Genomic DNA, 25,199 nt, shown 5'->3' on the forward strand with positions numbered 1-25,199 from the left:
ATCTTCTAATATCTTGGATTCACTGTCACCCCTTTCTTAGAGGAGCCTGTATCTCTTGCCAGAGCAAGACAGTTCATTCCAAGGATGGTGGTCTCTCTTTTGCCTGTATGCCTTGCTCTGGGATCAGCCTTCTCATCCTGCTTTTTTTCCCTTTCTGTGTCCCAGGCATAACATTTTCAGAGTTAGTTCAAGAATTTGGGGTATCAGAAGCTTTGATAGTTGTAGGGTCAAAGGGCATGGGTGCCAGTCATAACTGAGATGTAGATGTGCGCCTTCTGAAAACTAACTGCTCTTTGTGGACTGGGTATTCTCTTTCAGAACCAAGGCAGCATGGATGCTCTGAATATGGACACAGTGTGCAGGCTGTATGAAGTGGGCAGGCAACGTTTGGCAGAGGATGAGGATGAAGAGGAGGACCAGGTCAGTGGTCTTTGAGATTTCTTGTTGCTGAATAATGCTTTATAAAACAGTATGTTATGCTCTGCTGCTTTTTGCTATAAAGATTTTTTAATAACAGCCTTTGCTACCTGTTGGCATATTCTGCAGGCATATCATCCATAAAATTACTAAAATAACTAAAACTCAGAAGAAAGCAGATTTTTGTTATTATAAACTTTAACTCCAGTACCTGATGGTCCTGTGAGTTCCATTTGTAGATTCATTTGGATGTTAGCAATCTCAGAAATTGTTTTGGAGGTTTTCTTGAACTCACTTTTGGGACCAGTGCCCTGTGTGGCTTCAGAAAGAGCAGCCCCCATATTCTCAGTGTCAGTACAAAACAGAAAAGTCAGTCTGCTGAGATGGGTCTTAGAAATGGCTTAAGCTTTATAAAGGTCTGGTTTGCATTTTCTCAATTTTATGGCATAATCTCTTTTCACAGTAATGGATTGGAGCTTATAAGTAAAGATTTTAACGCTTTTGGAAATTAAACATTTATTAAATGTGGGTAGATAGTATGTCTCACAGAATCTTAGTTTTTTTTCTTAGGGAATTTTAAGTTATGGTCATAGTGTAGGTGCTTGCCTATGTGGTGTGTCACTGTCCATTCTGAAGTGTTTCTTAAACTTCTGACTTTCAGCAGATCTTTCCTGTCAACTGGGCTCATACCACATTCTCTATGCATAAAGCTCCTATAAACATCCATGTATAGGCTTTTCTGTGGACATAAATTTCAACTCCTTTGGGTAAATACTAAGGAGTGCTGTTGCTAGATTGTATGGGAAGAGTTATATTTAATTTCATAAGAAAATGACAAACTGTCTGCCAAAGAGGCTATATACCATTTTGCATTTTCACGAGAATTCTTGTTTCACATCCTTACCAGCATTTGGTGTTGTCAGTGTTTTGGATTTTGGACATTCTAATAGGTATGTAGTAGTATATATATATCAGTATTTAATTAAATTAAAAAATTAATAGACATTCTTTTAGTTGAACAACCGCTACACATAATCAAAATGTGTCGTTTGATTTTTTGGAGTAGAAAGGAACTAAGTAAGGTCTTGGAGTTTTATGAGCCTGCTACAAATATTTTCTGAAAATGATTTAACTGAGTCTGTTGACACCCTTCCTGATGGCTGGTACCAGACCAAAAGGAAGGAGACTTTCTCCACAATCCCTCTGGGCTCCTCCCCCACTTCAGGAAGCTTCTTTCTAAGTGGACGGCTCTCATTGTTATTTTAATTTGCATCTCCCTGATGACATACCTTGTGGAGCATCTTCTACATGCTTATTTGCCATTTATAGATCTTCTTTGGTGAGGTGTCAAAGTCATTGGCTTATTTCTAAGTTGGGTTGCTTGTGTTTTTATTGAGTTTTAAGAGTTCTTTGAATATTTTGGCTGATAGTCCTTTATCTGATATGTTATTTGCAAATATTTCCTCTTAGTTTGTGGCTTATCTTTTCATTCTCTTGACAGTGTCTTTCACAGAGCAGCAGTTTTTGTCTTCATGAAGTCCAGCTTATCATTTATTTCTTTCATGAATTGTGCCTTTGTGGTTGCATCTAAAAAGTTTTCAAACTCCAGGTCATCCAGATTTTCTCCTGTTATTTTTTAGGAGTTTTATAGTTTTGCATTTCACACTTAGGTCTGTGATTCTTTTTGAGTTAATTTTTGTGAAGGGTGTAAGGTCTGTGTCTAGGTTTATTGATTCATTTTTTTTTTTGCTTGTAGATGTCCAATTTAAATACCATTTGTTGATTTAATACCATTTTTTCCCACTGTATTGCCTCTGCTCCTTTGTCAAGGATCAATTGACTATTTTGGGGGGGGAAGGGGCAGAAGGAGAGGGAGGGAGAGAATCTTAAGCAGGCTCCATGTCCCACGTGGAGCCGGACACAGGGCTCTATCTCACGACTCTGAGATGATGATTTGAGCTGAAATCAAGAGTTGGAGGCTTAACTGACTGAGCCACCCAGGCGCCCTCAATTGACTGTTTTTATGTGGATCTATTTCTAGGCTCTACTGTTCTATTGATCTGTCTGTATCCTTCAGTACCTCACTGGCTTGGTTACTATCACTTTATAGTAAGCTTTGAAGTTGTGTAGTGCCAGTCCTCCAACTTTGTTCTCCTTCAGTATTGTGTTGACCATTCTGGGTTGTTTGCTTTTCCATATAAACTTTTGGATCGGTTTGTTGATATCCACAACATAACTTGCTGGGATTTTGAATGGGAGTGCACTGAATTTATTTATAGATCAGGTTAGGAAGATCTGACATCTTGACCATATTGAGTCTTCCTATCCATGAACATGGACTCTCTTCATTTATTTCTTTGGTTTCTTTCATTGGAGTAATGTAGTGTTCCTCCTACAGATCTTGTACATATTTTGTTAGGTTTATACCTAAGTATTTAATTTTGAGAGGTGGGGCTAATGTAAATGATACTGTGTTTTTAATTTTAGTTTCCACTTGTTCATTGCTGGTGTGCAGGAAAGCTGTTATATAGGAAAGATTGTGAATTAACTTTGTGTCCTGCAGCACTGCTATAATTGCTTAATCCGGTTTTGATTATCAATTCTTCAGGATTTTCTGCGTAGACAATCATATTGTCTGCAAACATAGTTTTATTTCTTCCTTCCCAGTCTGTACCCTTTTTTTTTCCTGTTCTTGTCTTACTATATTATCTAGGACTTCCAGTATGATGTTGAAAAGCAGTGATCTTGATTCTGATCTTAGCAGGAAAGTTTTGAGTTTCTCACCATTAAGTATGTTGTTAGCTGTGGTTTCTTTATAGATAGATGTTCTTTATCTAGTTGAAGAAGTTCCCCTCCATTCCTGTTTTACTCAGAGTTTTTAGTTATGGGTGTTGGATTTTGTTAGTCTTTTTCTGAATCTGTTGATGTGATCTTTTTTCTTTAGCCTGTTGAAGTAATGAATTACATTAATTGATTCTAAAATGTGAACCAACCTTGCATAGCTGTAATACATCCTATTTGGTTGTGGTGTGTAATTCTTTGTATACAGTGTGCAGTATGATTTGCTAATATTTTGTTGAGGATTTTTACATCTGTGTTCATGAGAGATGTGGACTATAGTTTTCATTTCTTGTGCAGTAGTCACCCTTCCCTCCCCCCCTCCCAGCCCCCCATCTGTAGTTTCGCTTTCCGTGGTTTCACTTTCCGTGATTTCAGTTAACTGCAGTCAACTCCAGTCTGGGAACAGATGGTCCTCTTTCTGATGTATGGTCAGAAGGTCAGTAGTAGCCTATATCACAGTGCCTCATTCTCCTCACTGCATCTTATCATGTAGGCATTTTATCTTCTCACATCATCACAAGAAGGGTGAGTACAATACAATCAGATTTTGAAAGAGAGACCATATTCACATAAGTTATTTTAATCTCTCACTGTGCCTAATTTATAAACTAAACTTTATCATAGGCATGCATGTGTAGCAAGAAATATATATAGGATTTGGTACTATCCTCAGTTTCAGGCATCCACTGGGGTGGGGTGTCTTGGAACATATCCCTGTTGGATAAGGAGGGGGGTACTACTGTAATGTCTTGGAGTTGGTATTAGAATAATGCTGGACTCATATGATGAATCGGGAAGTATTTTATCTGCTTCTGTCTTCTAGAAGAGATTTTAGAGAATTGATATTTTTTTTTATGTTTAGTAGAATTCATCAGTGAATCCATATGGGCCTGGTGCTTTCTGTTTTGGAAGGTTATTAATTATTGCTTAAGTTTCTTTAATAGCTAAAGGCCTATTCAGATCGTCTATTCTGTGCATTTTGGCGAATGGTGTCTGTCTTTCAAAGAGTTGGTCTATTTCATCTAGGTTATGAAATTTGTGGGCATACAGTTGTTCATAGAATTCTTTTATCCTTTAAAAAAATTTTTTTAAAGATTTATTTATTTGAGAGAGAGGGAGAGTGCTCATGTGTGAGCAGGGGGAAAGGCAGTGGGGTGTGGAGCCCGATCTGGGGCTCGGTTCCACGACCCTGAGATCATGACCTGAGCCGAGGCCAAGCTGAGCGCAACTGACTGAGCCACCAGGTGCCCCAGAATTCTTTTATCTTTTTAATGTCCATGGGATCTGTAGTGATGTGTCCCCTCTTTCATTTCTGATATTAGTAATTTGTGTCCTTTTTTTTTTCCCTAGCCTGGCTTGAGGCTTATCAATTTTATCAATCTTTTTTCTTTTAAGATTTTATTTATTTATTTGAGAGAGAGCTTGAGCAGGGGAGGGGCAGAGGGAGAGGGAGAAGCAGGATTCCCACTGAGCATGGAGCCTGACACAGGGCTCAATCCCAGCACCCTGGGATCATGACCTGAGCCAAAGGCAGACGCTTAACTGACTGAGCCACCCAGGTGCCCCTAATTTTATCAATCTTTTTAAAGAACCAGCTTTTGACTGCATGATTTTCTCTATTAATTTCCTGTTTTAGTTTCATTGATCTCTGCTCTGTTACTTCTTTTTTTCTGCTTGCTTTGGATTTGATTTGCTCTTCTATTTCTAGTTTTCTAAGGTGGAAGCTTAGCTAACTGAATTTAGGTCTTTATTCTTTTCTAATGATATGCATTCAATGCTATAAATTTCCCTCTATGCACTGCTTTCACTGCACCCCACAAATTTTATAAGTATGTGTTCATTTTCATTTAGTTCAAAGTATTTTTTGAGATTCCTTTGACTCATGCTATTCAGAAGTGTGTTGTTTAATCTCCAAGTATTTTGGGGTTTTCTAGCAATATTTCTGTTACTGATTTTTAGTTTAATGCCATTGTGGTCTGAGAACAAACATTATATGATTTCTATTTTAAATTTGTTAAGGTGTGCTTTATGGCCCAGAATGTGTCTATCTTGGTGAATGTTTCATGTGATTTTCAGAAGAATGTGTATTGAGTTGTTGGACAAAGTAGTCTATAGATGTCCATTATACTCAGTTGTTTGATGGTTTGATCACTTCAACTATCTCATTACTGATTTTCTGCCTGCTGTATCTTTCCCTTTCTTTCTTTCTTTCAAGATTTTATTTATTTATTTGAGAGAGAAAGCATGAGCTGGGGGAGGAGCAGAGGGAGAGGGACAAGCAGACTCTGTGCTAAGCTTGGAGCCCGATGTGGGGCTCAGTCCCAGGACCCCGAGATCACGACCTGAGCTGAAATCAAGAGTCGGATGCTTAAGCGACTGAGCCACTTAGGCACCCCTTGTATCTTTTCATTTCTGATAGAGGGGTATTGAAGTCTCCAATTAAAATAAGTGGATTCATCTGTTCTGTCAGTTTTTGCCTCCTGTATTTTGATGCTCTGTTGTTAGGCACATGTATGATAAGGATTGTTATGTTTCCTTGGAAAATTGACCCCTTTATCATCATATAATGCCCTTCTTTATTCCTGATAGCTTTCCTTGGTCTGAAGTGTGCTTTGTCTGAAAGTAATATAGTTATCCTGGCTTTCTTTAATTCATATTAGCATGGTATATCTTTCTCCATGCATTCATTCATTCATTCATTCATTTTAAATATTTTATTTATTTATTTGACACAGAGTGAGCACAAGTAGGGGGGCAGCAGGCAGAGGGAGAGGGAAAAGCAGACTCCCCACTGATGCGGGGATTGATCCCAGGATCCTGGGATCCTGACCTGAGCTAAAGGCAGACACTTAATGACTGAGCCACCCAGGCGCCCCTCCATGCATTTATTTTTAATCTGTATGTGTCTTTATATTTAAAGTGGGTTTCTAGTGGACAACATGTGGTTGGGCCTTGTTTATTGATCCATATTGATAATATCTTTTAATTGATGTATTTGGAGTATTGACATTCTAAGTGATTATTGGTATAGTTGGCTTCATTTCTGTACTTGTTACTGATTTTTGATTCCCTTGTTTTTTGTTGCTGTTTTTGTCTGCTACTCTTTATACACTTTTTGTGGTTTTAATTGAGCATTTTTCTAGGATTCTGCTGTCTTCTTTGTTAGCATATTAGTTATATTTTTTTTAGTGGTTGTCCTAGAGTTTGCTATATATATACCTTTACAAGTAATCCAAGTCCATTTTCAAATGACACTCTACCTCTTTACAGGTAGTACAAATACTTTATGATAGAATAATCCTAATTCTTCTCTCCTTTCCCTTGTTTTATTGCTATCTTTCATTTTACTTATGTATAAGCATACATAAGCACATGTACATATATACATAATCATATATAATCACACATTATTGGTGTTATTTTGGATAAACTGTTACTGTATAAAGATCCATTAAGAAAAATAGGGGCCCCTGGGTGGCCCGTTGGTTAAGCATCTGCCTTCTGTTCAGGTTGTGATCTCAGGGTCCTGGGATTTGAGCCCCGAGTCAGGCTCCCTGCTCAGCGGAGAGTCTGCTTCTCTCTTCCCTTTGCCCCAGCCTCCTGCTCGTGCTTACACGCATGCTCGCTCTTTCTCTCAAAATAAATAAATAAATAAATAAATAAATAAAATCTTAAATAAAAATAAAATGTTTATTCTACCTTTACTGGTTCCTTCTCCATTGCTCTTGTTTTATATAGATTGGAGTTTCTGACCTTGTTATCCTTCCCTCTGAAGAATTTCTTTTAACATTTCTTGCAAGATAGGTCTACTGGCAACAAATGCCCTCAATTTTTGTTTGTCTGAAGAAGACTTTATTTCTCCACTTTCGAAGGATACTTTCACAGGACAGGGTTGGTGGGTTTTGTCTCTCAACATTTTAAGTATTTCACTTCCCTCTCTCCTTCCTTGCATGGTTTCTGAGGAGACGTGTGGTACAATTTTTATCTTTTCTCCTCTTTAGGTAAGGTCTTTTCCCCCTCTGGCTTCTTTAAGGATTTTTTTTTTTTAATCTTTGATTTTCTGTAGTTTGAAAATGATGTGCCTATGTGTAGGTTTTTTGGGCGTCATTTATCTTGCTAGTGTTCTTAGAGCTTCCTGGATCTGTGGTGTGGTCTCTAACATTAATTTTGACAACATTTTCAGTCATCATTGATTCAAATATTTCTTCTTTTTCTTTCTTTCTGACTTTTTTTTAGAGAGAGAGAGGTGGGAGGGGGAGATGGAGAAGGAGAGAGAATCTTAAGCAGGCTCTATGGCCCAGCGTGGAGCCCGACATGAGGCTCGATCCCATGACCCTGAGATCATGACCTAGCCAAAATCAAGAGTCAGACGCTTAACTGACTGAGCCACCCAGTTGCCCCCAGATATTTCTTCTTTTTTTCTCTTCCTTCTAGAATTCCTGTTATGTGTATGTTACACCTTTTGAACTGATCACAAAGTTCTTGGATATTTTGTTCTGTTTTTCAGTCTTTGTTCTCTCTGCTTTTCAGTTTTGGTGGTGTCTTTTGAGATATCCTTATGCTCTGAGATTCTTTTCTTAACTATGTACAGTCTACTAATAAAGCCCATCAAAGCCTTTCTTCATTTCTGTCACAGTGTTTTTAATTAATAGTATTTCTTTTTGGTTCTTTCTTCAAATTTCCATCTCTCTGCTCCCATTGCCTTTCTCTTCTTGCATGCTGTCCAGTTTATCCATTAGAGAGCTCCCTTAGCATCTTGATCATGGTTGTTTTAAATTCCTGGTCTGATAACCCCTGCCATATCTAAGTCTGGTTCCAATGCTTGCTCTGTCTCTTCAAACTGTGTGTTTTTCCCTTTTAGTAGGTCTTGTAATTTTTTTTTCAAAGATTTTATTTTTATGCACCCAACGTGTGTGTATGATGACTGGGGCTAAAACAACCCAGAGATCAAGAGTCGCGTGCTCCAATGACCGAGCCAGGCAGGTGCCCTATAATTTTTTTCTTGATAGCTAGATATGATGTGCTGGGTAAAAAGAACTGCTGTAAATTGGCCTTTAGTAATGTGGTGGCAAGGTGTGGGGGAAGGGAAGTGTTTTATAATCCTATAAGTAGGGCTCAGTGTTTCAGTGAGTCTATACCTCTCTACTATGAACTTCACACATGCTTCTGAGTTTTTTCCATCCCCTTTTGAAGGGACAGGGTGGCTAGAGTGGACTGGAGTTGGGTATTTACCTTCCCCCAGGTCAGTTAGGCTCTGATAATGTCCCAGCAGATTAGGCTCTGGTTAAATAGTTTCTCCTGAGGGCAGGCCTTGTTAAGAACAGAATGCTCTGATGTATTTCAAATTGGTACCCCCCCCCCGCCCCCGCCCCGTGGGAAGCCCAAGGCGATTTTTCTCAGATACTCACTGTGAGAACCTGGTCAAGTTCCTGGAGGTCAAACTCACTAAAGTGTGGGGGCCCTGATGACTTGGTCCCCCTGGAGTTTTTCTTAAGATTTATCTTCAGAATTGTGTCTAGCAATTTGTGAGTTATAGTGCAGGTTTCCCAACCTTGGCATTGGTTCCTATGGAGGTTTATCCTTTTGGGTTTATGCTCTGACAGGTTGCAATATTCTGCATTTTCTTGTTGGTGTCTCCAGTTTTGGGGGCAATGATGCCCCTGTGACCCCATCTCTCTGTCAAATCTAAAAAGAGTTGTTGATTTTTCAGTTTGTTCAGTGTTTTGTTAAGGATGGTGACTTTCAGCTCACATGCCACACTGGAAACCAGAAGCAGTACCCTGGTTTTTTGAATGCCATATTTATTAAAAAGGACAATTAGGCTCTGGAATTTAAACCACTTCACCCAATCCTACTAGGGATTCCCTAGTGTGGAAGGGGATTTCTTTTTTTTTTTTTTTTTTTTTAAAGATTTTATTTATTTATTTGAGAGAGAGAGAATGAGAGACAGAGAGCATGAGAGGGGGGAGGGTCAGAGGGAGAAGCAGACTCCCTGCCGAGCAGGGAGCCCAATGTGGGACTCGATCCCGGGACTCCAGGATCATGACCTGAGCCGAAGGCAGTCGCTTAACCAACTGAGCCACCCAGGCGCCCTGGAAGGGGATTTCTGTTAATGCTTTCCAGCTGCATGGCTTGGAGGGTCCTCAGTGATCTCTTTGGTTTCATGGGTGAGAGGAGCCTGTATTGTTTAAAGCTCATGTGAGTTCTGAGATATGGGTAAAAGGGAGAGGTCTTCAGAAGGATACTTGAGATTTTTTTTTTTTTTTTTTAAATAGGCTCCACGCCTAGCAAGGAGCCCAGTGTGGGACTTGAACTCACAACCCTGTGAGTTCAAGACCTGAGCTGAGATCAAGATTGGACACTTAACTGAATGAGCCACCCAGGCACCCTTTGAGATCTTTGATTTGTTTGTGACATGGATCTTCATATTTTCTTGAGTGCTGTACTATTTAACTGGTACATGTTGGTAGTGTTTCTTGGTAGTAGAGCTTGTAAGTGGTATTAGATCCTCCAAACGTCATGTGGTTGCCTTGGTTTGGTTTCTTAATATAAGTGTCTGTTGTCTGTTCTTTTATTCTTGTGGCCTCTTGTTACCTTAGTACCCCCACTCCCTTAATGCACACTCTTTTCCACTATAGCTGTCATGAAGCACGATGTAGTTTATCCTTGAACAGATCTAGAAGATGATGTTGTTGAGCTATTTGTCAGTATATTACAGTGGTACAGACCATCTCGTCCTCTATGGCTTCATTTATCACTACCCTTGTCACTTGTAGATCATTACCACGTATCAGTTGTCTCAGGCTTCTTGGATGTTACATGTTGTACTGTAAATCTGAAGCAAAAATTGGGTTTAAGTTATTTATGAACACCATTATTCCTACCCTCCTATATCTTCGCAGTTTACAAGGGAATGGAAATAATAGTCTTGGGACTGTCGCCTGTGGTCCAGTCCATGTGGTACTATTATCTTTGAGGGAGGAGGTCAGGAAAAGAGAAGCTAGCATTGCCCTAGGGCTGCTATTTTTGGGGTTGGCCTCATTCTTTTTGCAGACATGAAATGATGAGAGGTGAATTTTCTAATGGCTGGCTGTGGAAGCAAGAGACAACCATAAAGGAACAACTTAAGAGGAAGGATTTCTTGATTCTTCTCCCGTGCTTCTGTTTAACTTTACTTTTGGAGAGGTTAAGGGAGAAAGAGATTAGAAAGGGGGTGGGTACAGTAGTTTGAACTTCTGAGTCTGTGGTGCAGGAAGGTAAAATAGAGACTTTCTTGTCACGGATAGCCAAAGTCGAGAGGGGCAGGCTCAAGAGGACCCTAATGAGTGGCCCTAGGGCCCTGTTCATGGAAGAGCCTAAAAGCTTCTAGCTGGGAGGGGACTAGGTGTCTTTGTAGGCAATGTAGGTAAGTTAGCATTGCTTCTGGATTTCAAGGCTTGTTTCATTACATACTGACACCACTGTCCTTAGGGATTATCTGGTGCATTTTATATTTAAAGAACCTCCTTAGAGAACTGGTTTTACTCTTTTTTTTTTTTAAAGATTTATTTATTTATTTGAGAGAGCAAGAATGAGAGAGAGTACGTGAGAGGGGGGAGGGTCAGAGGGAGAAGCAGGCTCCTTGCTGAGCAGGGAACCTGATGCAGGACTCGATCCTGGGACTCCAGAATCATGACCTGAGCCGAAGGCAGTTGCTTAACCAACTGAGCCACCCAGGCGCCCTGGAACTGGTTTTACTCTTAAGCCTGTGGCATTTTGATTTTGATTTAGAGGTGTTTTAGTGGGATATACCATATCTATCTAAGCACATTTCCTTTGTATCCTGAATTCTGTTGATTCACATGTCCTCCTGGAATCTTGTAGTGTTTTGCAGTATTTACTATCTCCATTAGATTTCTTTCTTCCCTGTGCCAGCTTGATTTTATTTTTAACTCACTTTCCTTTGTGTGCTTCACCTAATTTTAAAATTAGAGATTTAGTTTTCTTACAAGTCATTTGCCATTCAAAGTTTTGTCCTTGTCTATATATCTGCTCTCAGGTCTTCTCAGATGTCCCAGGTATGACTTCTATGGCTCAGGGATGCCAGCACCTGTGACTGACTCCTTTGAATTTGCCTTTTTACCTTAGCAAAATAAAATTAGAAGTATGAATGGTCAGCTGCCACCTGATAAAATGGTCCAGCATAAAGTGCCTATATAAATATTTATTTATTTAAAAAGCTTTATTAAGATATAATTTACATACCACAAAAATGGTTGTTTCTTGCCCTTATGTTTCAGTAAGTTTGGAGATTAATAAGGGATGAATGGAATCAATATATTGTTGAATGAAGACGTAGATGATGTATTTGACATCCATAAATATTTGGTTCCTAAGATTGCTAGTCCACCAGCCTTCAGGCATTTGATGAAAGCAGAGATAAGCCAGTCACTTATCAAAGCTTATATCCATTGGCATTTTGGTATCTGTGTTGTTTTTTTACAAATTAATTCAGTCAACTTTGATGTTGGCTTTTAGGAAAATTATAAAACCTAAGATTAGTAATTGATCATTGTTCCTAGATTTTGAAAGGCAATACATTTCAACTAATTATAGTTAACCTTAAATTAAAAAAGCAAAAACAAGGGAATAATGCTGTCTTTTCTCCACTCCATTTTGGAATCTGGGACACACTGTGTGCTGTGCTTCCTGTGTGTTCTCCTGCCTAGAAGCGGATGGTAAGAGTCTTTACTGATTACACACCTGCTGTAAGCCTGGTCATTGCTTCCTGAAAGGCCTTTTTCCCCCCCTAAATTTTTAAAATGTCTGTTAGATTCTGTCCATGAGAAGAAAAATACAAGTGTTTATGACTCTGAAATTAGCCTTTTTTTTTTTTTTTTTAAGATTTTATTTATTTTTCAACAGAGAAAGAGGGAACACAAGCAGGGGGAGTGGGAGAGGGAGAAGCAGACTTCCCGCTGAGCAGGGAGCCCAATGTGGGGCTCGATCCCAGGACCCTGGGATCATGACCTGAGCTGAAGGCAGACGCTTAGCCGACTGAGCCACCCAGGCGCCCTGAAATGAGCCTTTTAATGATTGTTAACACCAGGAACAAGAGTCAGAAGGAGAATAATAAAATATGACACGTTGAATGAACTGTCAAGAGAGTATGCTCAGGAAAAAAAAAAAAGTATGCTCAGGTTATATTTATTTTTTATTTATTTATTTTTAAGATTTTATTTATTTACTTGAGAGAGAGAGCACAAGCGGGGGGGCAGCAGGCAGAGGGAGAGGGAGAAGCAAGCCCCCACGAAGCAGGAGCTCTCTGTGGGGCTTGAACCCAGGACCCTGGGATCATGACCTGAGCTGAAGGCAGATGCTCAACTGAGGCATCCCTAGGCTCAGGTGTTTTTTTTTGTTTGTTTGTTTTTTTTAAGATTTTATTTATTTTTTGACAGAGAGAGACAGCGAGAGAGGGAACAGAAGCAGGGGGAGTGGGAGAGGGAGAAGCAGGCTTCCCGCTGAGCAGGGAGCCCGATGCGGGGCTCGATCCCAGGACCCTGGGATCGTGACCTGAGCTGAAGGCAGATACTCAACAACTGAGCCGCCCAGGCGCCCCCCTAGGCTCAGGTTTTGATTACATTTTTATAAAGCTATCATAGTTTTTAGATTAACTGTTCTTAAAGTATGACCAGAGATTTGTTTTTCTAAGAGGTTGGTTGTATTTTTGAAGGTAATAGAGGCTAAAAGCTATTTCTCTTGAAAATGAGACATGTATTCAAGAAGAATTTTGAATGGTCTAGAAACAGATGCTGCACTAATTTAAAAAATCAAATTGTTTAAGTCCTAGAGAACGAGACAGTTGGATGTAGCAGAGAAGGTCAGTGGAATACCTGGAATTACCTTTTTGGTTCTGTCACTGGGAGTCTGTGGATAGAGGGTGTATTACAGAAAAGGAGAACTTTAGAACCAGAAGGTACTCAGAGGACATCTTGTGCAGAGGTTCTTCATTAGGGGTGCACTTCACAGTTCCTGGGCAAACTTACCAAAATCCACCTGTGTGAGCTTCACTTAGAAAGGTTGGTTCTGTTCAGCCTGGACCCTGGGAGTGGTTTAGGAATATGTATTTTGGAAAACTTTTTCCCAGGTGCTTCTGATGATCACATCCGAATAGGAGCCACTGATTGAATTAAATCACCTCTTTAACAAGAAATTGAGATTCACAGAAGTTGGCGTTAGAGAGATGTCCAGTAAATAGTGCTTCCGTTGTAATTCTGGAACATGGGCAGTGTTGATGGAGCTCCTGGGGTTTTGGATCTGGGAATGGATAAGACCATAGAGAGCTGGAGAGACTGGAGATGAGCAAGAGAAGGGAGAATGCATTCAGTGAGTGTAATGAGAGTGGATAGGAGGGAGTCCTGGGGACCCAACATTTGTGGGAAACAGTAGTCAACTGGATGTGAGGCCACAGGAGTGGGGAAGTGAAAGATGTTTGAGATTTTCACCTGGCTACTGGGAGAAGTATAGAAAAGGTACTGGCCTTAAGGGTGCTTTGAGTTCAGTTTTAGAATTAAGAGATTTTAAGTTTCTGTGGTACGAATGGGTAGAGCTGTCTGAGAGTTCAAAGATTTAGGAATTAGTGGAAATATGAAGGCAGAAATTAAAGTTGTAGGAACCTCTGTGCTAAGGAGATCTGCAAGAGACCAGATACAGATGAGCCCAGTGTGGAGGCCAGGATTGTTGTTGGTCACCATAGAGAAGCCCCCTGGTTGGCCACCCAGGCCTTCCTGTTCCTTTTAGGAAGGTTGCAGTCATTGTAACAGGAACAACAAACTTTTGTTGAACACTTTGTGTATGCTAGATACTTTCCAAAGAGATTATATACATACATGCATACATGTTCCCCCCACTCCCCTTCAAATGCTAACAACAACCCTATGAGGCGAAGTAAATCATCCCAAAGTTGGTTACTGCATCAGTAGAGTTCAGTGGCAGCAGCCTGGCTGCAGAGCAAACACCTTAATCGCTGCCCTGTGGAGTGGTGCGGGCAAAAGCCAGACTGTCCAGTGTTGGAGGAAGAGAGAATGAGGGAATGAGTGAGCAAGTGGCAGGCGGGGTCCCTGGAGGCTGGGAATAGGGTTTAGCTGGAAGCAGTGTGGAGCCTGTGTGGATGGAGAAGTGGTGGTTAGGTTTGGGCAACCTGGCCCTCCTCAGAGAAGATGAGAAGCCAGTGCAGAGAAGTGTGAAGGTGGATGTGGGGGTGAGGTGGGTGGCTGTGGTAATGAGATCCAGAGAGGACTGCCACTCAGAGCATGAGTGGAGGAAGGCTGGCTTCCTACTCAGACCAGGGTTAAGTCAGGTTTAGATGTGGAGATGGGACCAGAGGGCAGCTGAGGGGGCTCATGCCAGTTGACTTCTCTGTACAGGAGGGGAGTGGGTTGATAATCTGCAGGGGTTTGGGATTTTAGACAGCCATGAAGTTAACAGTGGAATTGAGAAGAGTTTTGGTATTCTTCCTGTAACAAAATTTATTAGTAGTTCAAAACATCCTGGCCCTGAGTCCCTCTGATTCTGTTTCCAAGGCCTTAAAGTTGTAGAGAATTTTTTTAAACCCTACATTCCTAGATCTAAAACCTTACCTAAATGTTGTTGAAGATGATTCTGGATTTTAGGAAGATTTTTTTTCACTAAGTAATAATTTTTAGTTTCTTTTGTGTGTGTGTGTGTGTGTGTGTTTTTTTTAAACTACTTTTGACCACTCCTTAAATCTTTAGATATGAAAGAGAGGGGCTCATGTTACCAATCACGTACTTAAACCAGCCGAGAATGCTTCTAAAATTACTTCCTGGACTCTCTTTTGGGTTCAACTACAGAATTAGATTCTACAGTATTTTGTTTTCTTCCTCCATCCCTCCCTCCCTTCCTTCCTCTTTCTCTTTCTTTCTTTTTTTTTTTTATTTTTAAGATTTTATTTATCTGAGGGAGAGAGCACTAGTGGAGGGAGGGTCAGAGGGAGAGGGGGAAGCAGACTCCTCCTCCCCACTGAGCCTGGAGCCCGATGTGGGGCTTGATCCCAGGACCCTGAGATCATGACCTGAGCTGAAACCAAGAGTTGGGTGCTTAACCGACTGAGCCACCCAGGCGCCCCAGATTGTACAGTATTTTGGACAGATCTTGTGAGCCTCTGTTTCATGATTCAGGTTTCAGATTTAAAATTTAGAAAGTGAGTTTATGGCCATATCCATGTGTAACAAAATACATGTTAAACCAGCATTGGTCATTAACCATAGAGTTTAAATGATGGAGTGATGTATTTTACTTGAGATTCAGGTAGAGCCTCCCCTTCCTACTCATTTCCCTTGTCTTGTCATGGTCACAGAAGTCCTCATGGCCTTCTGGGATGAATATATGTGAACTATTTCTTCTACTACAAGATTAAGTAAGGGTTTTGGATTTGTAGTCTCGTGGAAGAATTGGGAATGTTATCTGTAGTTCAGAGCTCAGACCCTGATTTACCTATTTTTCTAGGATTGCTTTTGATTCAGGAGCTTTTTCGCATTTCTCCTGGATCAGCTAGGCTTTGATGTTTTTAGAAATGAAAAAGAATGGTCTTCCTAAATTTGCTGGCTAATAGATGCCTGTTTGAACCACGTAACTGTTTACATACTCAACTGTGGACCTTTAAAAGTTATGGGACATTGAAAATTTATGTAAATTGCCCAGGTTCACACGCCATGTAATTGGCAGAGCTAGGATTCTAACCCAGGCGTATTTGATCCCAAAACCTGGGCATATTCTCCTGTCCCACTCTTTAAATAATGCCACATGTGCATATCAGTAACTACGCATTAATTTCAGAATTAAAAATAATAAAGTTATGCCATCTTCAATTTTAAATATTGTCCCATAGAGGCTTAAGAAACACAGTGCTTTGGATACTTTTTTCTTTAATGTACTCGTTTTTAACTGTGTTACTTTATTAATGGATTAGAACTAATTTTGGTCAAGGCCATGAAAATATGCCTGGAAAAAAGAGGTAAAAATTGTAATCTGGTAAGCACTTTGGATTATTTCCCTGAATTTTGACCCTTCTCTCTTTTCCCAGCATTTGTATGAGCTGATATGCTTATAGGGGCTAAGGAGCTTGTCTGTGTCTCAGTTTGTCATTATTGCCTCCAGGCACTCTCAGCGCCTTGCCAGTAGGTGAATGCTTAGTAGCCATCTGTGTGGAGGAGATAACGTGGCCTAAGCTGTGGAACAGTGGCCTCAGGCTGTCATATGTGGTTTTGTATACAAGCATGTGCAAGCTCTGGTCTAGACAGTACACACATTTGTACACGCCTTAGGTTTACTGGGTAAAGGGGTTAGTCTTTCCCACATAGCTGCCAGAAATTGTTGAAGTCTTAAGTCAAACAGCATATCAAAAAGTCTAGGGTGATTCCAAAATTATCAAAAGTCCATAAAGCGTGGCTACTCTGCTGAACATGAGCCTAGTTTATATTATAGCTATGAACACTAGTGGCCAAAAAAGCACAAAATTTGGATTTTAAGCGATTGGCATGCAGCAACACTTTAAATATGTGTTTTATCTATTTTTTTTCTGTGTATGTTGGGCTTATTTCTTGACTTTCATTAGGCTGATATATTAAATGAATTTTATATTTTATTGTTGCAGAAGTTAGAGTCCTTTTGCTACTGGCAAGGTTGACAGTTGATGTTTGAGCAGAAGGATAAATGAATGATGGTCACATTTACTTGGGAACACCTGTTATCCTTATCAAAACAGAGGTGCCTTTGTTTCCTTTCAAGCAAGAAAGGACACAACTTGGATTCTAGCGCAAAGTTGAAATCTGTGGCAGAGGCTAGGATGTATCCTTTATAAAGCCCAGGGTACCCAGAGCCAGTATTTCATTAGTTTTCTGGTAGTTTTCCTGACTTTGGAAAGATCTCTTAAGAATGGAGGGAAGGACGGTTTCTCTAGCACTTTTTGTGTGTTTTCGTGTGTGTGGCTTGTAACAGAAAATGTAGGTATCTTTTATGTTCTGTATTGCAAAGTCAGTTTTGATGGACAGTTAGATCATTGGATACTTACGATAGCACTATTAAAGGTTTACCCACTTCCTTGGTTATAAGATCAAGGGTAAGACCTTGAAGGGCTTCGGAGCTGACTCAGCGGCTGTGTTCTTTCTCTGTCTTGTTAAAGTGTTGCTTTTTAGATTCCAGTAGGAGCTTTTGTCCAGTGACCCAACTGATTTCACTTGGTTTGGTTGATACAGGAGAGAGAGAAGAGCTCCCTTGGTTTATTAGTTATTTAGGAACCTAGAATGTTGATGGCTGAGACCTCTGTGAATGAATTGTGTATTTTCTTGGATAAGGGCTGTGTGACCAGTAATGCCTTTGTCGAGTGAAGACTAATCCTTGTCTGAGAGGTGCTTTGAGTATCTTGGGGAACATGTGTGTGACTGTCTTTGTCTTCATTAGATTACCTAGATTACCACTCTTTTTAGTGACAGTTTCCTCCCCTGTCCTTTGGGAAGAAGGGAGAGACTTCCCATGTGGCCCACGTGGGTTAGGCCTCTGTGTTTTTCCTAATGGACCTCATGCTCTCTTGCCAGGAAGAGGAAGAACAGGAGGAAGAAGATGACGATGAAGATGACGACGACACTGATGACCTAGATGAGCTTGACACTGACCAGTTGCTGGAGGCGGAGTTGGAGGAGGATGACAACAACGAGAACGCAGGAGAGGATGGGGACAATGACTTTTCTCCCTCTGACGAGGAGCTAGCAAACCTTCTAGAGGAGGGAGAGGATGGGGAGGATGAAGACTCTGATGCAGACGAGGAAGTGGAACTGATCCTGGGGGACAGTAAGTCCAGGGCCGACCCTGAGGCTGAGCCTTGGCACCCAGGGGAAGGTCCCTTCCCTGCACTCTCCTGGCAAGCAAGCCCCACCGGGTTCTGTGCCCCATATCTGTAAATTCATCACTGGCCCCTTGAGGAAAAGCAGTTTCACATCTCTGATCCTCTGCTCTTTCACCAGACTGTATTACTAAAAGGCTGTTATCTTTAAAATAGAGGTTGGCAAACTTTCTCTGTAAAGGTTGGACAACTAAATATTTTTTGCTTGGTGGGCCATATGGTGTCTCTTGCAACTCCTCAGCTCTGCTGCGAGTGTCAAAGCAGCCAGAGACCAGATGTAAATTAATGATCGTGGCTGTGTTTTAGAAGTAAAACTTCACTTACAAAAATGCGTAGCGGGCTTGGTTTGGCCCATGGGCTGTAGTTTGTTGACTCCTGCTTTGGAGGATTAGCCTTAGAATGGAAGGCCAAAGGGTGGTTCTTCCTGAGGGGCAGAGCCAGACCTGGCAGCTGCTTACAGGGTGGGGGTGCCGTGCCTGCTCCTTTCTACAGTTACAAAGTAAAAGCCCTCTTGGGGAGGAGTCTTTTCCTGTGTGCTTTTGCCTAAGCCCTCTTACAGGCCAGGTGACAGATGTTTCTCTTTGGCTTGTTTGGTCTTCCTCGCCCCCTCTAAGTTATGAAGTACAAGCTCCAATTTTTCTAGTAATTTCCCTTTAGGACAGGTTTCTGAAGTCAGGTTTTCTCCTGACTGTGCTCATGAATCCTGAATAAACCGGTTACTAGTTCTAAGAGTTTGCTAGCTCTGCAGTTATATTCTGTCCACTTCAAGAGGACCTGTCCAGCAGCATCGCTATGACGTATGTCACTGTTGACAGACGTCTGCTTGCTGTGGTCCTGGTTCTTGTGCTGCCCTGGCCAAATGATGGGGAGTCATCCCTGAGATACTCAGCCATCTTCATGTAGCCAGTCAGGCCAGTATGCTCACAACTGCGGCAGGAATGATGCCTAACATGGTAGCCACTAACCACATGTGGCCATTAGAATGTAAATGAAAAATTCATGTCCTCATTTGAAGTATTTGGTAGCTGTGTGTGGTTACCATAGTGTACAGCACAGATACAGAACATTTACACGAAATTCATGCACAGGAAATTCTGTGTGCTGGCCTAGGCCCAACTTAGGCCAAGCCTCTTCATTGTGGATGCTTGGTTTTTAGAATCGTTGGTGTCTGGTGGCAGGAGGAGGAACGTGCGTGTACGTGTGTGGTAGCAGAGGTTGGGTGACAGTACTTATTTAAGTATAAAAGATTCTATTTCACAGAGACCCAAATCCATTTTCTTTGGGATAAATCTTAGATGTGCTTCTATCCCTCAAATGAAAGGCAGGATTGTCTTAGGGGAGACATGTTCTTACATGAGTCCTCTTGCCAAAGTTGTATATTGAGGAAGCTCTGGGGGGGGCTGTGCCTTCTGTGTCGTCATCTGCTGCTTACCAGCTTCCATACTTGGAGGTTGAGGTGACTCAGTGGAGGAGGACTTGCCTTGTCCCTAGCCATGGTCAGAGAGCCAGGGAAGAGGGATTAAAGGGCAAGGCACACATGACCGTATCAAGAGTAAAGGGGCAGTTTTTACTGACCCTTTTTGTCATCTGTGAATAGGGCCATGTTGGGTACAAGTTGTTTCCTTCCAAGTAACAAGGTAGGCCGGGAGGGCTGCTGGTGCTGGTACCCCTGGGATGAGAGTAGCACTTAACCTCTTTATTCTTTTTTTATTTGAATATAAAGCCACTAAATTTGTATTTGGCCTGTAGAATTACTGCCTTCTCTAACTTTACGAAATTCGTTCCTTTAGGCCTGAGAGGTACTGGAAAAACCTTTATTCTTTTGGCAACGAGATAGCACTTTATTTTGGTAGGAATATTTATGATGTGAGAACGCCGTAACAGTCGACAGCTTAAGGGCTTCTCAGCTTGGGCTCTAGAACTGAGGTGGTGATGTGGAGGTGGCATGGGTGGTGTGTCCTGCATCGCTGTTTGAGAGAGCCCTCCAGGGGCGTACCGCAGAGCGGGCTGAGGGACCGTTCTCTGGACCCTTGGTTTGCTGGTATTTTGCTTCAGTAATCATCTAGAGCATTCACTCTTAACCTTTCTGAGCTTATGGAGCCTTTTATGATGTGATGAGAGTCACTAAGACTATAGAAAGCCACACCCCTGTGCCACCCCATAACTTTGTGAGGCCCCGGATCCCATAGAGACCCAGTGATTGGTTTCAGATGCAGAACCCCAACCCTAGGAAGAGAAAACACCTTGACTCTGAAGTCTTTTGTGTGTTCTCTGTTCCAGTCAGTTCTACCTCCCCCCAAAGCCTGTATGTTGTAGAGCAGCAGGTTAAACATTGTGGGGATTGATTATTTACATCTAGACTGCCTTTGCCTCAAAGGGCCTTTCAGGAGAGGTCCTGACCAGGGTCTGGGATTGGGTCTCTTCAACACTTGAAGATACGAAAAGGCTGAGGAAGGGAGAGCAGAGGAGCCCTGTGACCACCAAGAGGGAGTCTGTGCCCAGGCCCTGAAGGTTCTCTCAAACACCGCGCCCGACAGTTATTTGCGTAAAGAGGATTGTGTCCCCGTCCTCTCCCAGCTGCATTTATACTCTGTACGTGTGATGCAGAGTTGTTAAGACTCTTCGCAGCTGCACAGCTGGTGGCCAGGTCTTAGGCAGGTGGTCTGGCATTGTGAATCCTAGATCTCAGGAGCCCTGGGGGAGTCTCTGGAGGTCTGCCACGGCCGAGGACCTGTTGGCGGTTCCTTCTGGAAGACTTGCAGCAAGGAGTCTGACGAGGCTGTTCAGCTTAGCTTGTCAGGTGTTCGTTCTCCCTGCTCCTCACCAGTAGTCCGGCTATGCTTATGCCCTCTTAGACCCAGGAGCCCTGTTTTTTTCCAGACGTCTCTTTTGTTTACCTTCAGGACTTTGTATCACAGCCATGCGTTTGTTGATTTTCCTTTATCCACTTCCGTTTTCTTTGTAAAGGAAATTGTAGTGAAGGAAAGAAGGTTTGGGAACGTGGGTTGTTCTTGCTTCAGCTTTCCTGAGAGTCGATTCTTAGGTGTCTGGGAAAGGCTGATGGGGAATGCTATGGAACCACTGGTGTCTCTCTCTGCATGGGAAGTCCACAGCCCCAGGGAGACCTTGTTAAAATGGTTTCACAGCTTCCTGAGCTGTAATCAAAGGGGGCACCAAGGCCTTTCCCTTACCTTCACTCAGCAAATACTAGAGTCCTTAGGAGCTAGGTAACTATGTTTCTCTCCAATTGGACATGATGTATCCTCATTTTGAAGGTTCTTTTGCTTTGTTTCACTCCTCAGTGGATCCTTCCAGAGGTGTTAGTTAATGTGGTCTGTTCACTGCCTGAGAAGGCAGATGGTCCAGTGGAGGGCTCTTCCTGTGCCAGACATGGTGCTACCCTTCCAGGATGTTCTAGCTGCTCCCTGCTGGCCTACGGCCTTGAGTTTCTAGGTACTCGTTCTCTGGTATTACCATATGCTGGCCTGTACCTTTTTGGGAACTTGTTCCTGCTGATTATATTCAGAGGAAAGAATCCTTGGTTGACAGTCTCTACCTTTATGGGGTCTTCTGATAAGAGAGTTGTTGAGTTTAAAAGAAATCTCATTCTTGCTTGCGCTCAGCCTGCCTTTTTAGTGGGTGTAGGGGGGTGGGTCAGGCAGGCCTGTGCGCCTGTCCTGGAAGGACGTGAGGCCATAGGACTGCAGAGGCTCACTCATTTCTCCCTCAGCCCTGCCCCTTTTGCAGCCATTCAGAAGTTTCAGAGGGGCTTGCCCTGTCCTTTCAGGGCCCCCCAGTCAGGAAGAACCTCTAGAAGGCAGAGAGCATTGCATCCAGGCCCTGTGAAAGGTGCAGGAACAACAGGTCCCAGGGGTGGTCACTGTTGCCAACAAGTATATTCTCCAGAGCCAGCTCCAAGGAGTTAATTGATGTGTTTTCTTTTTTCTGGAAACTGGTGATTAACTTTGTTCAGGTATAAATGTATGTGTATAAAGGTGCTTCCTTCCTGAAAGCTTCCTCTAAGTCTGGTGAGTAATCTAGTCTCTCCCTCTTCCCTTTCAGCGGATAGCTCTGACAACTCTGATTTGGAAGATGACATCATCTTATCTCTGAATGAGTGAGGAGCCATCACCGTGTGCAAGACATTCCTGACAGGCGAGAAACTGAGTCAGATGAATTGAGAACACACCTTCCTTTCCCTTTCTCCCAGGGCTGTCTTTTAAGGAACTGCATGCCCTGCATTCAGAGGATTATGGCTTAGAGAGCCTCACTGGAATCTGAGGGTCCTTCTAAAACAATAACAACCACAAAAAAGACAACAGGGTTAGGCCCTATTCTGCTTCCCCCTTCTCCTAGGACGGACAGCTCTTTCCTCAAGGGGAAAAAAAAACATGTCTCTGGGGTTATTTCACAATATATTTTCTTTGTATAACGTTCTTTACTTAAAGAACAAGAAATAGTTTTTTATAAAATTTAAAAAGAAAAAAAAAAACAAAACCAGGCATTTATAACTGAGGGTATGAACTTATATCCACCAGGTCTCTTGTCCCAGCACTTCATTTTCTATGGAAGAAAATGATGTCTAAAGAACAATATAGAGGCATTTTTACATACGTATTTAAATGAAAAGGAAAATCGTGGTTTCTTAAATTGATAAGGATTAAGAATATTTTATTATAAATATAATATATGATTTTTTAACCTGTTCTGTTGCCTCATATGCTGTCAGGTTAAGTTGTTTTCCTTCTTGCCAGAGGTGGGGAGGAAGGCAGTGCTTATTTGCTGAGTAAATGCCTAGATTCACCCACCTTCATGGTTTGGGGGCAGCAAGGTCATTGTGGATATTGGTTTTGTGGAGTTGAGGGAACTTAGGATATAAGTTCACTCCCTCTATTTTTCTTTGTGATTCAGTTTTTCAAAAAAATTTTTTTTTCTTCCTTCTCCCCAATGTGGAAATTACAAATCAAAGGCCTTTTTCTTTAATGTAAAGTGTATTTATTTAAAAAAAATACAAAATAAACTACAAGTCTGTCTTTGTTTGTTTATGGCCTTTCCCTGTTCTCTTTTACCAAAGTGCGGTGGTCCCTTGCCCTGCAGCTCTAGCCAGCCAGTAGAGAAGACGCCTTCCGAGAGAGGCAGCCCAGGATGGTGGTGAGACTCATTCTGCCCAAATAAAGCACTCTGGGGAGAAAAGTAGCTTAGTCACAGTGTCTGACCCTGGTCTGCGGCCCTCCCCCCGAGGGAGTATTGGTCTGTGCCCGAGAACCACGCTGGGGGGGTGGAGGAGGTGTTTGGGCATTGTGTGCTGTGGACACCTCTCTCTGTCCCGGGTTCTGACTTAAGAAGGCGGCTCTGCGGTACAGATTTGGTGGAGCTGGAAGTTTTGGAGGAACATGCTGGCAGAGTTAAGGAGCGGCCACCTCTAGAGTTAGTTGGGTGACCGTCATTACTGTTTCCTCAAGGGAGAGTTAACAGCGGACCAGAGCGGTTCTCCACTTTTGGCAGTTTGGGGCAGCAGGGGCCTGGGCAGGCTCAGGCCTTCAAAACCAGCCAGTGGTTGTGGAACTGGGGTACTGCCAGGGAAAGTGCCACGTGCTCTGACCTTTTCCCTTAACCCACCTCACCCTGCTCTCCTCCCACAATAAATAGGCAACCACAGTCTCTTCCTTTGAGTTACCCCCGTAACAGCTGCTTGGTTTCTATTGTGTAGGTTTCAAATAGCTAGAGACTTTTCTCCCTTTGCTGAGAGAAGAGGGGACAGATGTGGTTGTGAAGTAAACAAGACAAGACGGCTAAGACTCCTCAGGGGCTGGCGAAGCCCTCCTGGGCTCTGGAGCACCGTCCAGTTGACGACACACACTGAGGCGGGCCCGCGTCACACGTACCTCTTGGTCCTTTAGAGAGCAGAGCGCTCAGCCCTTACGTTGCTTCATGCCTCACACTAACCAGTGGAGTAGCCTTGACTGCTGGTGCTGGATGCATCAGGAGGAAACAGGTTAAAAGTCAACAAGGAAAAACACTGTTCTAGCCCTGAACTCCGCTGAGCCGCTGGCTGTCTCCCTCAACTCTGCCGGCAGCTCTTGGGAGGGCCTGCAGGTCTCTGGGGTGGAGATGGGGACCTCCGACAGGGGAGCGGAGTTGTGGCTGACTTGACAACACGCCCTGAGAGGCTAAGGAGACATCTGCCCTCTTTCTTACTGTACCAGGGCTTAAGATCTGAGTCACTTAGAAGAAACACGTACAATACTAGCAAACCAACAGTGAGGCAGAATTTGCCTCAGATTGTTTTTTTTGTTTTGCCTTTAAGCGACACCTCAGACAGGACCCGAACCCCCAGGTGGAGGCTCCGGACACCTGCAGTTAAATTGTTCTCTCTCTGGGACAGTCTAAAATCAATCAGCGCCTTGACCACCTCACCTGCTAGGTCTGAGAGTTCACAGAACCTGCTTTGTCTTAAGAGCCAAAGGAAGGAAGTGGTTAAGAGGGTCCAGAGAAGAGGAGCGGGAGGAAGGTCACACAGTGGGTGGGCTGTGGTTCTTTACCAAAAAACTCTGTAGTTCTTTTTGGGGCTATCCCTGAAGAGTAGACAAAGCAAGGGTTGAAAGGTCTTCTCTAACCAGATTTCCTAGCAGGTTTACATCTGGGAATGCTGCTGGGTGGTGTAGGATTCTGGGTTCTGAGCACCCACTCTATGAAGAACAGCCCCGAAGTTTTGAACTTCATGGGGCAAGGCACCTCTGGCCTGTGTATGACCCAGGCATTTCTCAAAGAACTGCAGGGAGCCCTGCATTGTGCCTTCAAGACACCCCTACCTCATTTGATCTGAACAGGGAGGGCCCACTCCTGCTTCCGGCAGTACGAGCTACCCTGGAATGGTGGAGCTGTGGTCAGCTGAGTCCCCCACGGACTTCCTCAGGCACCTGGCAGTTGTGGCCACAGCTCAAGGACAAACAAACAGGCAAATAAACGCACTTAACACTTCCTTTGGTCATGTTTTCTGTTGTGAACGTGCTTGTTCGCTCATGAGCACCCGCTGTGGCCC

The 25,199-nt window shown here is 42.6% G+C and overlaps 1 protein-coding gene across 2 annotated transcripts in view; it reads left to right on the top strand.

Annotated features, from left to right (window-relative positions):
- Positions 1-23,200, top strand: part of DCAF1 (DDB1 and CUL4 associated factor 1) — a 73,632-nt gene extending 50,432 nt beyond the window's left edge. Inside the window, exons 22-25 of one of the 2 annotated variants that reach the window (XM_034997304.1) lie at positions 319-420; positions 11,967-11,975; positions 17,853-18,105; positions 22,220-23,200. In XM_034997304.1, coding sequence (XP_034853195.1) covers positions 319-420; positions 11,967-11,975; positions 17,853-18,105; positions 22,220-22,278 — 423 coding nt within the window. In that variant the 3' untranslated portion in view covers positions 22,279-23,200. The remainder of the gene's footprint in view (positions 1-318; positions 421-11,966; positions 11,976-17,852; positions 18,106-22,219) is intronic. The other variant, XM_034997305.1, reaches the window with a different exon arrangement.
- Positions 23,201-25,199: the final 1,999 nt, after the last annotated feature.

Source organism: Mirounga leonina, unplaced genomic scaffold (genome assembly GCF_011800145.1).
Source record: "Mirounga leonina isolate KUSES-001 unplaced genomic scaffold, KU_Mleo_1.0 Mir_94, whole genome shotgun sequence".
Classification (NCBI taxonomy): Eukaryota; Metazoa; Chordata; class Mammalia; order Carnivora; family Phocidae; genus Mirounga; species Mirounga leonina.